Below are 13,479 nucleotides of genomic sequence, written 5' to 3'. Positions count from 1 at the left end.
CTGATGAGAAATTTGGCCTGACAATCCCCTTTTGTTTTTTCACATGAACCAATCCTGTCATAAGCATTCTTATTCACTGAAGGTAAGAACCAGTCGCCTATCTCCTTCTCTCTCATTCCCATAAGGAAGAACATGAAATTCCAAGCCACTATTGAGTAACCCTCTTTGCCCCACACCTGCAGTGAAATGACAGCGTTCTGCGGAACCTCTGACTCTCAGAGACCCCTTTCCTTTCTGGGACATCTTTAGCATCTTTCAGAGCATAACCAGAAAGGTACTGCCTCAGAGCAGTCTTTTGTTCCAGACTGCGCTTGCAAGCTCCCCAGGCTTCCTGCCACTCGCGGTATTCATACTAGACATTGCAGGGTGAAGAGAAGATTTCTCGAGAGCTGTTCACACGCTGCGGTGTGAGCAGTACCTCTCGCCACTTCTGCCCCAGACCTCCAGGCTGTGTCCAGCTCACCACCTGCCTGTGTAGGCAGCCGTTTCTTCAATGCAATCCCCATGTTCTAACTGGCTCCATGTGCAGACTCTTGGCTCACCGCACACTCTTGGCTCTGGGCTTGGGCATGAGAAGTCACTGACTTCCAACCCCCCTCACCTGAAGGGCAGGTTTCTGTGTCTCTGCTAGTACTTCAGGCACCAATCCTCATTTCAAAAATTATCAACAGGAGTTTTAAATGGTGGTTGTGATTGTTTACTTTTAATCTGGTTTATTGATATTTTATGTTTTGCTTTTCTGCATTTGAAAAAAAATTCAGAATCTTAAAGACAGGAAAATAATTGGAAAGAGAAGACATTTATTTAGAGAGAAAACAGAGGCTTTCCTGAATTTAGGCTGAAGTAAGGGATGTAAAGGGAATTGTGACCTGCAGCAGACCCTATAATGTAAGTATCAGAGTTTTGCTTGCTTGAATGAATGGTTAAAAAAATCTTCGCTCTCAACATTAGGAAATTTTCTGTCTCTTAAACAACAGCTTAGAAAATGACTGAATGTGTCCTAACATCCCCTGAAATCTGACGTTCATCACTTCCCACTGTGACCTGAGAGTCTGGCTATGAGGATGGGCAGGATAACCCTCTTTGAATAAATAACATAAGCATCACACTTGCCTTTTTAAGAGGGAAGAAACTAAACAACCTGTAGATAAGGCACAGGGTGAAGAGCCCCTCTCAGTTTTATAAATCTGCATACTTCTGATCATTTCTTATGCCTAACACTGAAAACCTTCGGCAAAGGAGTGACTCCTCCAGCTCCACAGAGAGCAGCTGCCTCTCAGCTGGAAGAAGGGTGTGTCCCAAGCTTTTACCTGGGAGCAATGATGATCTTGTCAAGCTTTTTGGCGAGACCAGCCCAAGTTTTTAGGGTGGGGATTTAGACTGGTTATACGTACCTTCAGTCCCGCGCCCAGTCAAGGCAGAAACACCTCAAAGCCTGCATGTAAGAACATCTACTGAAATTATTTTAATCTGACACCAGCTGAGTGGGGAAAGAAAAAGAACAGAGAAGAAGAAACAGAACTCCCTTGGTCTTGGATGTAAGAGAACCGGCAACAATGGACCGGCACGTCAGAACAGCTGTGGTGCTGTTCGTTTTTCTGGTAAGCATTTTCTGCTAAAAACCCTTCATAATCATTCTCATTGTGAACAAGTGAGAGCTTTTTAGAAAGTGTTATTTCGTGTTATTTCTAACTTAAACCCATTAAAATTTTATGTTAATGACAAGGTGATTTTATGAACGAGATTTTTAAGTAGTGTTTCTCTTTAATTGAAGACTCAAGTTTATACTAATGCCTCAGTGTCCGCTCATCATAGCACATCTCTGACAGCATGACATCGCCAGGTCATGCTGGGAAAACACTGAATTTGGCAAAGTCAAATCACTGCTTAACAGCATCTTGTTCAAATTCTCTTCTGCAGGTTGTCCTTTAAATTAATATCACGGGTGTGTCCTGATTTTTAACCTAAACATTTTCCCATTCTCTTGGTATCTTTTCTGGTAAATGCACAAAAATTGTTAAGACATAGAACTAGGAGCCATATAAATTAAAATCAGCAGTTTGTAGCTGGCCTTACTATCCATGTTTTTGTGGTTTCCTGTGTGGCTGGGATCCGTATGACTAACATCCACTGCTAAACTATGATTTTATTTAAAACAACATATTTTGTTACAAGAAGCATGGCTGTGTGGGAGATTTATAAATGACACAGAGGTAAAGGCATGGCTATAATTAAGAAGTATAATTATTACAATACTGGTTCTTACTGGGAAGTCAGTAATGACTGTGATAAGAAAACTGTACATCTGGTGGTCAGACAGATGTAATGAAATGCTTTATCACTGCCCTCTCCCCACACACTTTACTAATTTTTCCTTTTTAGGGATAATACTAAGTGCAACACCAATGCTATGCCTCCATTTCCCTTATGCCGGAAATTTTAAAATCACAGCCTCTCTCACAGTGAGGTTAATGTAATCCAAGAGGCAAGTGCCAGGTAAACTGCCCTCCAATTTGGCGGGACGTAGCACTGTGGTTCGTATTTGATTCCACTTGCTTAATTTTTTAACTGGATTGCTGAGTTTCTAAAATAAGAAGTTAGGTCTTTGATTCAAAGTATGCTGGTTAATTTGAATTCAGTTTCTTGATTAAGAGAGGTCATAGCGAGTGGATTTGGTTCTAAATTATAAATGAGCATCAACAAGCTGGCAGCTTTAGTTCCAAGCTGACTTTCAAGCTTGAGCCCTAATCTATGAACGTTTTAATGGATTTTTAGGATCAGTTGACACCGTAACTGGGGATGTGGCAGGGGTTAATAAGCATGATACATCTGAACATTGGAGCATTTGTGTATCGTGAAATAATCAAATACTTTCGTTTTTAATTTCATAGAAATTTGGTCCATTAGGACCCATTATAGACTTTTGTCTGATTAAAATTTAATCAGATATTTATGTACTTTCATTGACTCTATAAGACACCTTCTTTCTTTATTTTTATGATTATTTCTAATTAATTGCATCCTATAAAACTCCTTTAAACACCTCTTTCTGGTTAGTCATTCTTCAGTAAAATGTGTCATTTTATCAAAATCGTGTGTCCCCACTGAATTTTCCTCTTTTTATGCAGAGACGTTCCTGGGCATTTTTACTTTCTTTTCTGAGTCTGTTTGATTGTTTGTGAACTGTTTGTTTCCATATTTTGCTTGGGGATCTGTTGCAAGTTTCTTATATACCTTATGAAAATCATTTCTCAAAGAACTTATTCGAGAATGAATTAAGTGTCTTATTTTCACATTATTGTAACTTTTTTTGTAAAATGTTTCACTTTCTAATGTTTGGAAATTCAGTTTATTTTTACCACCAATTTTATTGAATGATTTGGATAAATATCCTTTGGAGTTATCCAAACTATTTTTGCTTCAAAATACCTTCATTTTTTCCTGAAAATTCACCACCACTATAGCAACCTCTTCCACTCACCCTTATGAGAGCTTCACTATAAATGCTTGCTCTTACACACACACACAAAACTGTGTGAAGTGTATTTGCTGCTCAAAATCAGTAAGAAAAAATTTATAGTAGGAAGCATATTTGGGCAATTTTTATTTAAGAATTCAAACTGGTAGTATTTTTAATGCAAATCCATCTGAGAGCTGGGCAACCATCTATTTACAACCAGTGAAGCTTGCTCAATATACCTGGAGGTGTTAGACCTTGTTCAGCCTAATGGGTCTGATCAGGGAGAAGGAAGCTTAAGAACCTGCTTTTATAGCGAGCCAGACTGCCTCATGACCGTTCCAACATTTGGACAAACCTCCAGGACACACAACAGCCTCCACCTCTTATAAATAACACTGCAAGCCAAATAAATGTTACTGATTCTGCATGTATTTTTCATTCTTTTTCGTTTTCATGAAATTAGCATTTGGGCAGGGGAGGGGGCTAGGATGTATCTAGGCCAGAGAACAATGTTACCTATGCAGCCACCACAAACAACCCCTGTGAATGGTCATGACAGTGGGATAGGCTGTGCATGCTCACCGTGCGGAAGCAAAAAAGAGGCAGTAGGATGTTTACAGTGCTAATGATTTTTGAAAATCACTTGGAACTTTGCCGGGTTCACTCAGTGAACTCAAATCAACACAAATCTCAAGGTGTCTTTTTCTGTAAAGGCAAACGTCTGCCATGCACATTCAAAGAACAAATAAACCTATCTGTTTATTATGCATGATCTTATTTCTTCAGTTCACCATACTAGCCTAGCTTCTTCTCTTTCTATAATAATATTAGCTTTAAAAAAAAACACCATCCTCTGACCACATGATGAATGAACTCCACAATTTGAACTTAGCTGAAAATATTTTGGAAATAAGCAGGAGCCTTTCAGAGTATTTCACAGCATTCAGGCTAAATGACATAGAAACATAATACATACTTTATTATTCAGTTCATCAGCTTATTTAAGCCAGACATCTTAAATTCCCATAATTGTGTTCACCAATGCCTAAAGTAAGAGAAGGACTAACTAGCACAGACCAAACAGAAGACAAGTGAAAGGAGAGGATTCTTTATACTTTCTTGTGCATATACTATAGTGATATAGATGTTAGTATTTCAGTGAGATATTTTTTAGAAAATGGAAGCAGCATATTTTCCACTTGCTCAGTAAAATTTATAAACTGCAGCTAAGCAAAGTCATTACCATTTATAAGATGTTCGTAAATGCTTTATTATTTCAGTGCAAATTTAGGATCATCATCTTCTGACACATTTATGAAAACAGGGAGTACAAATATATCATCATTCAATTGGTTTGAGTTGCCATAGCATAAAAAGGTTTTGCCAAACCTGATTTAGGGAATAGAAAAATTGTAAGGGACAAATTCACCTATTTTACAAAGTTCATGAATCTAGAAGAATAACACTGCTGTCTATACCCAGACCACGTAAGTCCTGAGAGCTCTTTCTCCACTGAGCATTCTCCAAGGGCATTGTTGCTGGGCATCCGTGTGTGCTAATGGGCATTGCCTAACTACTGTGTATGCAGGAAGGACGTGGGGCACTGCAGTTAGATTTCCTGGGCCCCTGCTAGAGAGGGGACACCCTTACAGAGTGCGGGTCACGCCACCCTGGCTGGTGATGCCTGGCATGCAAATTCCTTTAATGCACTGGGGCACGTCACAGCAGTTTAAATGCCGCCCACTGCTGAGCCAGCTCTCAACTGGCCTACAGGAGGGAATGGAGTGCAGCCTTTTACACTTGCTTAATGATAGGTTGTTGCTTATAAAACTACTCGACTGTAAGTCATTTGAGGGCAGATTCTGTGTCTGACGCATTTTATATCCTTCATTGTGCCACGCTCCAGTTCAGGATTGCTCAATAGATATTTAACTACACAAAGTAGAGGCACCAGAATGGAACTTTTGTGTAGTTTTTATTTCTCTGCTCCACACGCCCCAAAATGTCATCAAGGAATTAAACATAGGAATAATCACATTGAATTTCCCTAACACTTATTTTTATGGGGTAGTATGACATTTGCTTTGCATTCCATCTAAGGTGTACCATAATATTTTTAGGGCTTGAGTCCTTTAAAAGTCTTAATCAAGCATTGGATCAACATAATACACATTTGATATGCATTTATCAACTAAATAAATAAACCAACTCAAATAAAAAAAAATAACCCATCAAGGTGTTTTCAACTCCAGACTGATAGTTTTTATCCAAATAATACACAGGAAAGATAAAAGGAGAGGCTTTTAAAAAGAAGCAAATTATTATATTTTAGCTCTGTCTCAACTTCAGCCTTGCAATGTAAAATACAATTAACAAATGTTATAATTTGATACTTAACAACTACTGAGTGGCTGTGGAAGAGCACTTCACAACTATCAAATGCAAGAGGTTTTTCTTATGAAAATAACTTACTACTTTCAAGACTGCTTCATTATTTGCAAAGAAATGCAAACCTCAATAACAAAAGAGAAAAACTAAAAATGAGTGTAATTGGAGAATCATTGAAATCAGCATGCAATTTTGTGTCCTGTGGCTTTTTTTTTTTTTTTACTATGAGGATTAGCAACTAAAATAGAAATAAAGGGGACCCACTAAGGGTGCACTGGGAGTGAATGATTCACTGCTGGCTTACAGTTCCTGAATTAGAAAGGGCTTTAGCTTCATATATACAAGACGTGGAGGCACCGAATGGTGAAGTGGCTTACCCCGTGCTCATATCCAGTGGGCAAGAGAGCTGAGATATTCTCAGCCTGGTAACACTTGCCTTCATTTCCAAGCGAGCCTCCATCACAGCCCCCACAGCACGTGTTCCCAGCTCACCCAGGAGTCCAGCTTCCCTCATTGCCTTACCCTTACTTTGGGGCAGAGGTCTAGACCATTCAGGATGATGTCCTTCAAAGTCCCTCTCATCATCGGTTGAATTTAACCTCCATCCTCCTCTCTTCCTCCCCAACTGTCTTCAAAGCTCTCCCCTTCGGCCATGCCCTCCTCCCCTGTCCATCACACCTCCAGCAGGCACCTTCTTTCTGAACCTTCCCTCTTCAGAGCAGAATCTCCTACTTCCCTCTTTCTCTGCCTTCAGAAATCCATGTCTCCCTCTCCCAAAATATTTCCTGGGATGCTACATCTAATTCTACTATCTTATCTTTGTTTCCTTTTATCACTAAATTTTTTTAAAAGTGACCATCTTTTTGGCCTCTTCCTCACCATCTTATTCCCTGGTCCTTTCAGTCTGCCAGGGCCAATTCAACCAAATGAACGCATTCTCTGAAAAGCCACAGAAAACCCTGTGATTTCCTCAGTACTCACTCTGCTCAACCTTTTTACATCATCTGACACTTGGTAACCCATGTGTCTTGCAATCCTCACTTTCTTTGACATCCATAAAATGCATTGTATTTTCTCTTCATTTCTTTAGCCAGTTATTTTCTCTTTCTTCATTTCTTGTTTATTGTCATTAATCCCAGTTATATAAATGTAGGAATCCCCCTAGTTTCATTCTCAGCCACAGGCTGCTTCTTTGCTGGATTCTCAACATTAGGGATTTCAAATTCTGCCATGATTTCCGCTATCCTATCTGAGCAGGTGTCTCTCAAATCTGCCTATTAGGCCTGAACTCTGGTTCCTAGTGATGATATATATTTCAAATTGCTTAGCATCTTTACCCGGGCATTTCCCTGGCATATCGCACACAGTGTGTTCCAACCTGCTTCATCTTGCCACTGCCTTCCTCGCTTCTCCAGAGTGTCTCCCCTCTCGACTCCCATGTCCTACTTGCTCTTAAGCCCTGTCGAGCTCACCCATCTGTATCTCCCTTGATCTGTCCCTGCCGTTCCCACTGCCTCCTCTGGGGCTCAGCTGTTTCTCGCCCCTGACCCGGCCTCCTGCAGAACTCAGGCTCTGGGGGCCTGTAAGCACTGCTTTCTCACCACTCCCACCACCTGTTGTCAAGCCATCTTTTAAACCTACGATTTTATCATCTCTTCCCATGATCAAAAAGCCTTCGATATTTTCCTGCTGCACACAGGGATGTGGTGTTAGAATTGGAAAGGTAACTGAATATAATTTAGTCTACCTGTGTCCTTTTACAAATGAGAAAAAGCTCAGAGAATTTAGGAAATACCTTGAAAATTTTCTGCCTCTACCAAGTGCTCTTTTTCTCTCATTATTTCGCCTGTGAAAGTCCAAGAGTGACTTTGTTTCAGAGTTTATTCTAGACTCTGAGCAAAAGACAGTCAGGCTATGTCAACACAACATATTTTTAAGCAGACTTGGCAGTTTTTTAATTACGAATCTAATTGAGAGCCTGACACTATGGTGCAACGTACTTGGTCTTCTGCCAAAGTTGCCTCTCCTGGGAAAAAGAAGGAGCCAGCTTCACAAAGGTGGAAGGTTTCTTAGTCATCTGGCTTAGTTTTCCGAAATAAACAGTGGGGCCTGCCACTCAGCACGAGACAGACCACAGGTGCACACACGCGGTTCTGTCACTGTAAGGAAACGGCCTCCAGACCAAGTATCCTCACACTGCCGACCACACCGCCCAGCAAGGGAGAGGAAAGCGTGCTCACGAGTCCACAGGCAGCAAGAGGCACGCGTGGGTGTGAACACCTCTGCACCTGAGGTGGGGCTCTGCAGGAACAGTGCAGTTCGTTGTCCAAACCACTTGGGCCATTTCATTTTGTTTTTTCCCCTAGGATTACGACTATTGTTGTTACTTCATTGTACACAGGTATTCCTCATCACAAGGGTAATATGAGATTAGAGGAAAATAAGAATTTTTTTAAATTCTCAAAGTTGTAATGTCAATTGTTTGTGGTATATTTTATTCAGTAACTTATTTGGAATAGGCTGTCTTATACTTTATTGTAAAACCCATGCCTCAAATGCAAATTGGGGCTCATTTGTATTGGCTTATATTTAGCCATAAATCAATGTCCAAACTTCAATGCCCTAAACTATAAAATGGAGGTATTAGAGTATTGACCATATGTGTTTGTGAAGAATATATGTCAGTGAATTATAAGGTTATAATAATGACAATTAACATTGAGTATATACCATGTGTACTTACGTCTTATAATAAAACCTTTGTCTCCTACACCACTCATATCAACAAAAAATAAACATTCCCTGAGTTATCAGTTATGGCAATATTTTTAAAATATGTATCTGGAGACTAAAAATTTATTTTTACTTAGTGGTGAAATTGAAACTACCTATAAAGAATTTACTATACTTTGAAATTATTATTAGTATGCTTAAAATGCAAACTACAATTTCCTTTTATTGGTAATACAGATAAAATCTAATTGTAGTAACAGTTTCATACTTTGTAATTCTGAGAAAATCAAATAGAAGTTAAAAATTTCTTATTTAAGGAGAAATAAAAAGTAAAAATGTAACCATCTTTAATTAATTCTAAGTGCAATTTAAAACGTAATAAATGTAAACTAGGCTTCAAATCCACACCTAGTTTTTAGCTAGATATTTTACAATGTCTTAGTGGTATATTAAACTTAACACATAAATGTCTGTGTTTTTAGAAATGCCTTTAGTTTTTAGAGAAAAATAGTTTAAGTCATCCTGATTTTTCACTACAATTCCTATGTAAAGATCAAGGCCAGAGCTGAAATGAGGCAGTTAGGCAGGGAAATTATTTAATGCAAAAGAAAAAAACAAGTGAAAACTGCTCACCCAGCAACCCGCCTCTGCACTCCTGTGATTCCTTCTCTGACATCAGCGTGCACTGTCTATTTTGTTTAGTACTTACAGTAAGACATGAAATATGAACTCATTTTTTCAGAGGAAATTATCTGCTTTTATTTTAGAGCTCTTTATTCTGATATTTCCAAAAAAAAATGAGAAAAATTACCACTTTCCAAGAGTCTCAAGAACACTAGAAAATCTTTCTGTGAGTAAATATTCTGTTGCTTTCCAGATATTTTCTTCCTCATATCCTTTCTTCACTCCAAAACTTTTTCCTCTATTTGCATGTCTGGTTACTCAAGTCCTGAGACCGTAGTCAAAAGTTCTAGTATCACAACTACTAGCTGAATATCACGGAATAGCACCAGCCAATCTCCAGCCTTGCAGGTGCAAGACTTACTAAGAGGGCCTGAGCACCCAGCCACCATCCCTCCCGGGTTCTGGCTTCAGAAGTCCTACTCATAAGACCGCAAGTATCTGGACAGGCTGTGAATTAACCAGAGGTCAAAAATGAAAGTAATAAAAAGAAGAGCAAAATTGAGAAGTAAAAACCAAAGGAAAGGAACCCTTGGCGTCACGAGCAGACCTGAGAGGGACCTGATCCACCTACTACTAGACTGACAAAATAATTCCAGTGACTCACAGGACTTTTTGATCTTTTTTTAAAGTAATTGAATAGCATGTACTGTAAAGCATTTAACTGAAAGTTGACTATTGTGATTCTGATTTTTTTACAGGTGGTGGTGGAAGTTAACAGTGAATTTCGAATCCAGGTAATACATAGCAAATCTATTTTTTTCCAAATTTAAAGCAAGGAAAATGGTTTGGGAGTCACAACGTATTTTCCAAAGCAGATTCGTCCTTATAAGTAAAGTGAACTCCATGCCAAAATAAATAAATCATCAAAACTACCAATTTTCCCAGTAAAATCACCCTCTCTGACATTAAAATTACCCTTTCCTCCCAAAGCTTCAGTGGAATGTGAGTTATGAATAAAAGTTAACAAACGCTATGGCTTTATCCTGTCACCTCAAGGTAAGAGATTATAACATCAACAATGGAACCATCAAGTGGCATTCCATCAGGAGGCAGAAACGCGAGTGGATCAAGTTCGCCGCAGCCTGCCGGGAGGGCGAGGACAACTCCAAGAGGAACCCCATCGCCAAAGTGAGTGTGCCTCTCGGGCCCGACCTGGGAGCCAGGCGCCGGGGTGCGTGTCAGGACGCATCTTTTAAATATGTTATGACCATACCTCACTGAGAAGTCACGACATAGGACAGACCTTCCATCACTCAGTCAAAACTGGAGCCATTCAAAGGTGCATTAAGAAATGTACGCACTCAGGTAAACAGTTGGACATCAACCCACCTGACTGCCAAAGTGAATACACGTGACCGTGTGTTATCGCAAACTCGAAAAGGAAACAAAATCACGATTTAAATGAGAATTGAACCCTCAGTACTTTCTGAGGATCTATGTCCACGTGGATGCTCTTTTTGCCTCAATTCATTAGAGCTGAATTCCTAATTTGGCTTTTCTGTAAACATTCACATTGTAGCCTTTTTCGTACTCTCTCTTCCTTTCATTTTCCATTATCTTCCTTTGTATACACATGCACACACTCAGAAACATCCCCACACACAGAGTCACACATACAAACATACAGATGCACACACACTGATACATATACGTACAGAGGCCTCCCCGGGAAGGTTTGCTTACAGTCACACAATATTTTATTTCAGAAAAAGAGTCCTGGTTTTTATAACCACTTATCTGGGGTCGTCCCCTTGATTTTCTGATAATACATCCTCCACATTTTTAGAATTAATGGCTTCTACACAGAGTCAAGTAACATGTCACCTACATAAATACACTTAAAACTTTCTTCTCAAGCTTTACAATAAAAAAAAAAACTTGAATCAGAAGATCAAAGTATGTGATAACAAATTGGTTAAGTCCTTAAAAGTGTGAGGAGTCTCTCACCGCGCCAGTGGCAGCACAGAGCCTGGGAACAGTGTGAACGGTGGTGATGCTGAGTGAATGAGAGAGTGGGGATCCCATAGGCTTCAGTGTATTGGCTGATATTTTACTTTATCCTTACTGGAAGAAACAGAAACTGAACTTTTATTGCATTGCCTGCTGCCACTGAAAATGCTAAAGCTGTGATTACCCCGCTTGTGTAGGAACTTAATTCTCCATTCCTGTCATTTCCCAAAAGGATAACAGGTACTCCCATTCAACGATGCTCAGCAAAGACAACTGTCAGACATCGAACAGAGCCCTTCCCGTCTGCTCTCTGATGTTTTCACTGTGCTCTTCCTGCAGATTCACTCTGACTGTGCTGCAAACCAGCAGGTTACCTACCGCATCTCTGGAGTAGGAATTGACCAACCACCTTACGGAATCTTCATTATTAATCAGAAAACTGGTGAAATTAATATAACATCCATAGTCGATCGAGAGGTCACCCCTTTTTTCATTGTAAGTGGGCTCCATGTCAATATATATGTACTGACCTAAATTGTTTTTGTACTATCTTAAGCTCAGATCAGACTTGATATGATTTCAAGAGCCTTAATATTAGGCATATGTGGTTGTCTCTTAACTCATGAGCATTCATTGACCCAAGAGAAACAAAAGATTTAGAGGCAGGAAGGTTTCATTTAAGTGACAGCAAAAATGGTAACCTCTGGTCTGTACCTAGCGGGAAGCTAGATGTTGTTTGGAAGGGCAAGTACCTAACTTTTACTTCTATTTACTGAACTCGGTTGAGAATATCCGCTCCTTTAACTAATGCCAAGTGCTGATTGTGGAGCTGGCAAGAGAGCCTATTCTGAGTAAAGCCAATGTATTAAAAGTCCACATTGCTCAAGCTCACCTGAGCTCAGAATATGCCCTGGAGATATTTTAGTGTGTCCTGAACTGCTTCCCCCTCCTTCCTTACACTGCCCATGGCCGACCCTCCACCTCATTTCCACTGTCAGCAGCTGGCCTGGTGGCCAGCTTCACTGAAAAGCCTGACACCCTCCAGCCCAAACTCCCACAGTTAACTCTCTCTCCTCCAGTCCAGACGTGGTCTGAGTTTAATCCAAATAAAGGATCGATTTTCTTCTTTTTCCCACAGCTTATCCCAAGAAATGCCCATTGTCCCATCATTACCTGTCTCCTTGAGATCCTTATCCCATCAACTTCGCTTTTCGGTCTCTCTTCCACTTGCTCCATCTGGCTCCTTCTATTTCCATCTATCACCATGGCCAGCACTTGTTAATACTTAAAAAATAAAGAAAAGGAAAACTCTTCTTGATCTTGTAACTGCTTCTTTCAAAGTCCCATCAATATCCCAAAACACCTTCGAGCAGGAATCTGCACTGTAGCCGCCCACTCACGCTGCTTGCCTGCATTCCTCAGACGGCCTGAATTACCTAGGCTTCTATTCCAAATCTATATTCTTCCTTAGCACTGTTTCCCCTACAAACTATTAGCCTATTAGCTTTCCTTGAAGCACAGTGCACTTTTATGTGAAATACCACATAGTATAATAGTATACATTAAACTTATAAACAGTTCAAATATGAATAATAATGATAATACAAACACCCAGTGGCCGCCACCTTGCTCAGGCACCGTATTTCTTTAAAGCACCCATGTGCCTCTCCTTTACCACACCCTCCAGCCCCATCGCCCCTTCTCCTGACTTCAAACAGTGCATTTTCATTGTTCCGTTTCTTGCCTCACCTGCATCCCTTTTCTTAGAAACGCCCTGCTAATTCCCAGCTCTCCCTGTTGAAATTCTCTTCCATGATCAATCCCAACCACTACATCCTCCTATGAGGTCCCAGCACTCTTTTTTGTTCTTCCTTTGTATTTCTCACCGTGTCACCCTTCCTCCATGGTATTTGAGTTCATGTCCGTCCCCCCTGCTGACCATCAGCACTGCTCGTATGTCCAGCCCAGCAGGAAACAAGGTGCCCCCTTCCTCTTAGCTGCCCCCAGCGCCCACACAGAGCCCACACAAAGTACAGACTTCATAAACGTGTGCTGCACCAGCTAATTCTTCTTCTTTTCTTTCCTAGATCTATTGCCGGGCTCTGAATTCACTGGGCCAAGATTTAGAGAGGATTCTTGAGCTCAGAGTCAGGGTTTTGGATATAAATGACAACCCTCCAGTGTTTTCTATGTCTACTTTTATAGGACAAATAGAAGAAAATTCTAATGCAAGTAAGTAGTCTGTTTTATTAAGTGAACAAAAA

At 40.2% G+C, this 13,479-nt stretch overlaps 1 protein-coding gene across 1 annotated transcript in view; it reads left to right on the top strand.

The window, feature by feature from the left end:
• The first annotated feature begins 1,393 nt into the window (after positions 1 to 1,393).
• Positions 1,394 to 13,479, top strand: part of DSG1 (desmoglein 1) — a 34,117-nt gene continuing 22,031 nt past the window's right edge. Inside the window, exons 1-5 of the mRNA XM_036885861.2 lie at positions 1,394 to 1,601; positions 9,964 to 9,999; positions 10,262 to 10,393; positions 11,555 to 11,710; positions 13,303 to 13,447. Coding sequence (XP_036741756.2) covers positions 1,557 to 1,601; positions 9,964 to 9,999; positions 10,262 to 10,393; positions 11,555 to 11,710; positions 13,303 to 13,447 — 514 coding nt within the window. The 5' untranslated portion in view covers positions 1,394 to 1,556. The remainder of the gene's footprint in view (positions 1,602 to 9,963; positions 10,000 to 10,261; positions 10,394 to 11,554; positions 11,711 to 13,302; positions 13,448 to 13,479) is intronic.

Source organism: Manis pentadactyla, chromosome 6 (genome assembly GCF_030020395.1).
Source record: "Manis pentadactyla isolate mManPen7 chromosome 6, mManPen7.hap1, whole genome shotgun sequence".
NCBI classification, from domain to species: domain Eukaryota; kingdom Metazoa; phylum Chordata; class Mammalia; order Pholidota; family Manidae; genus Manis; species Manis pentadactyla.
Note: the sequence above shows the minus strand (reverse complement) of the source record. Positions and strands in the feature narration are given on the sequence as shown.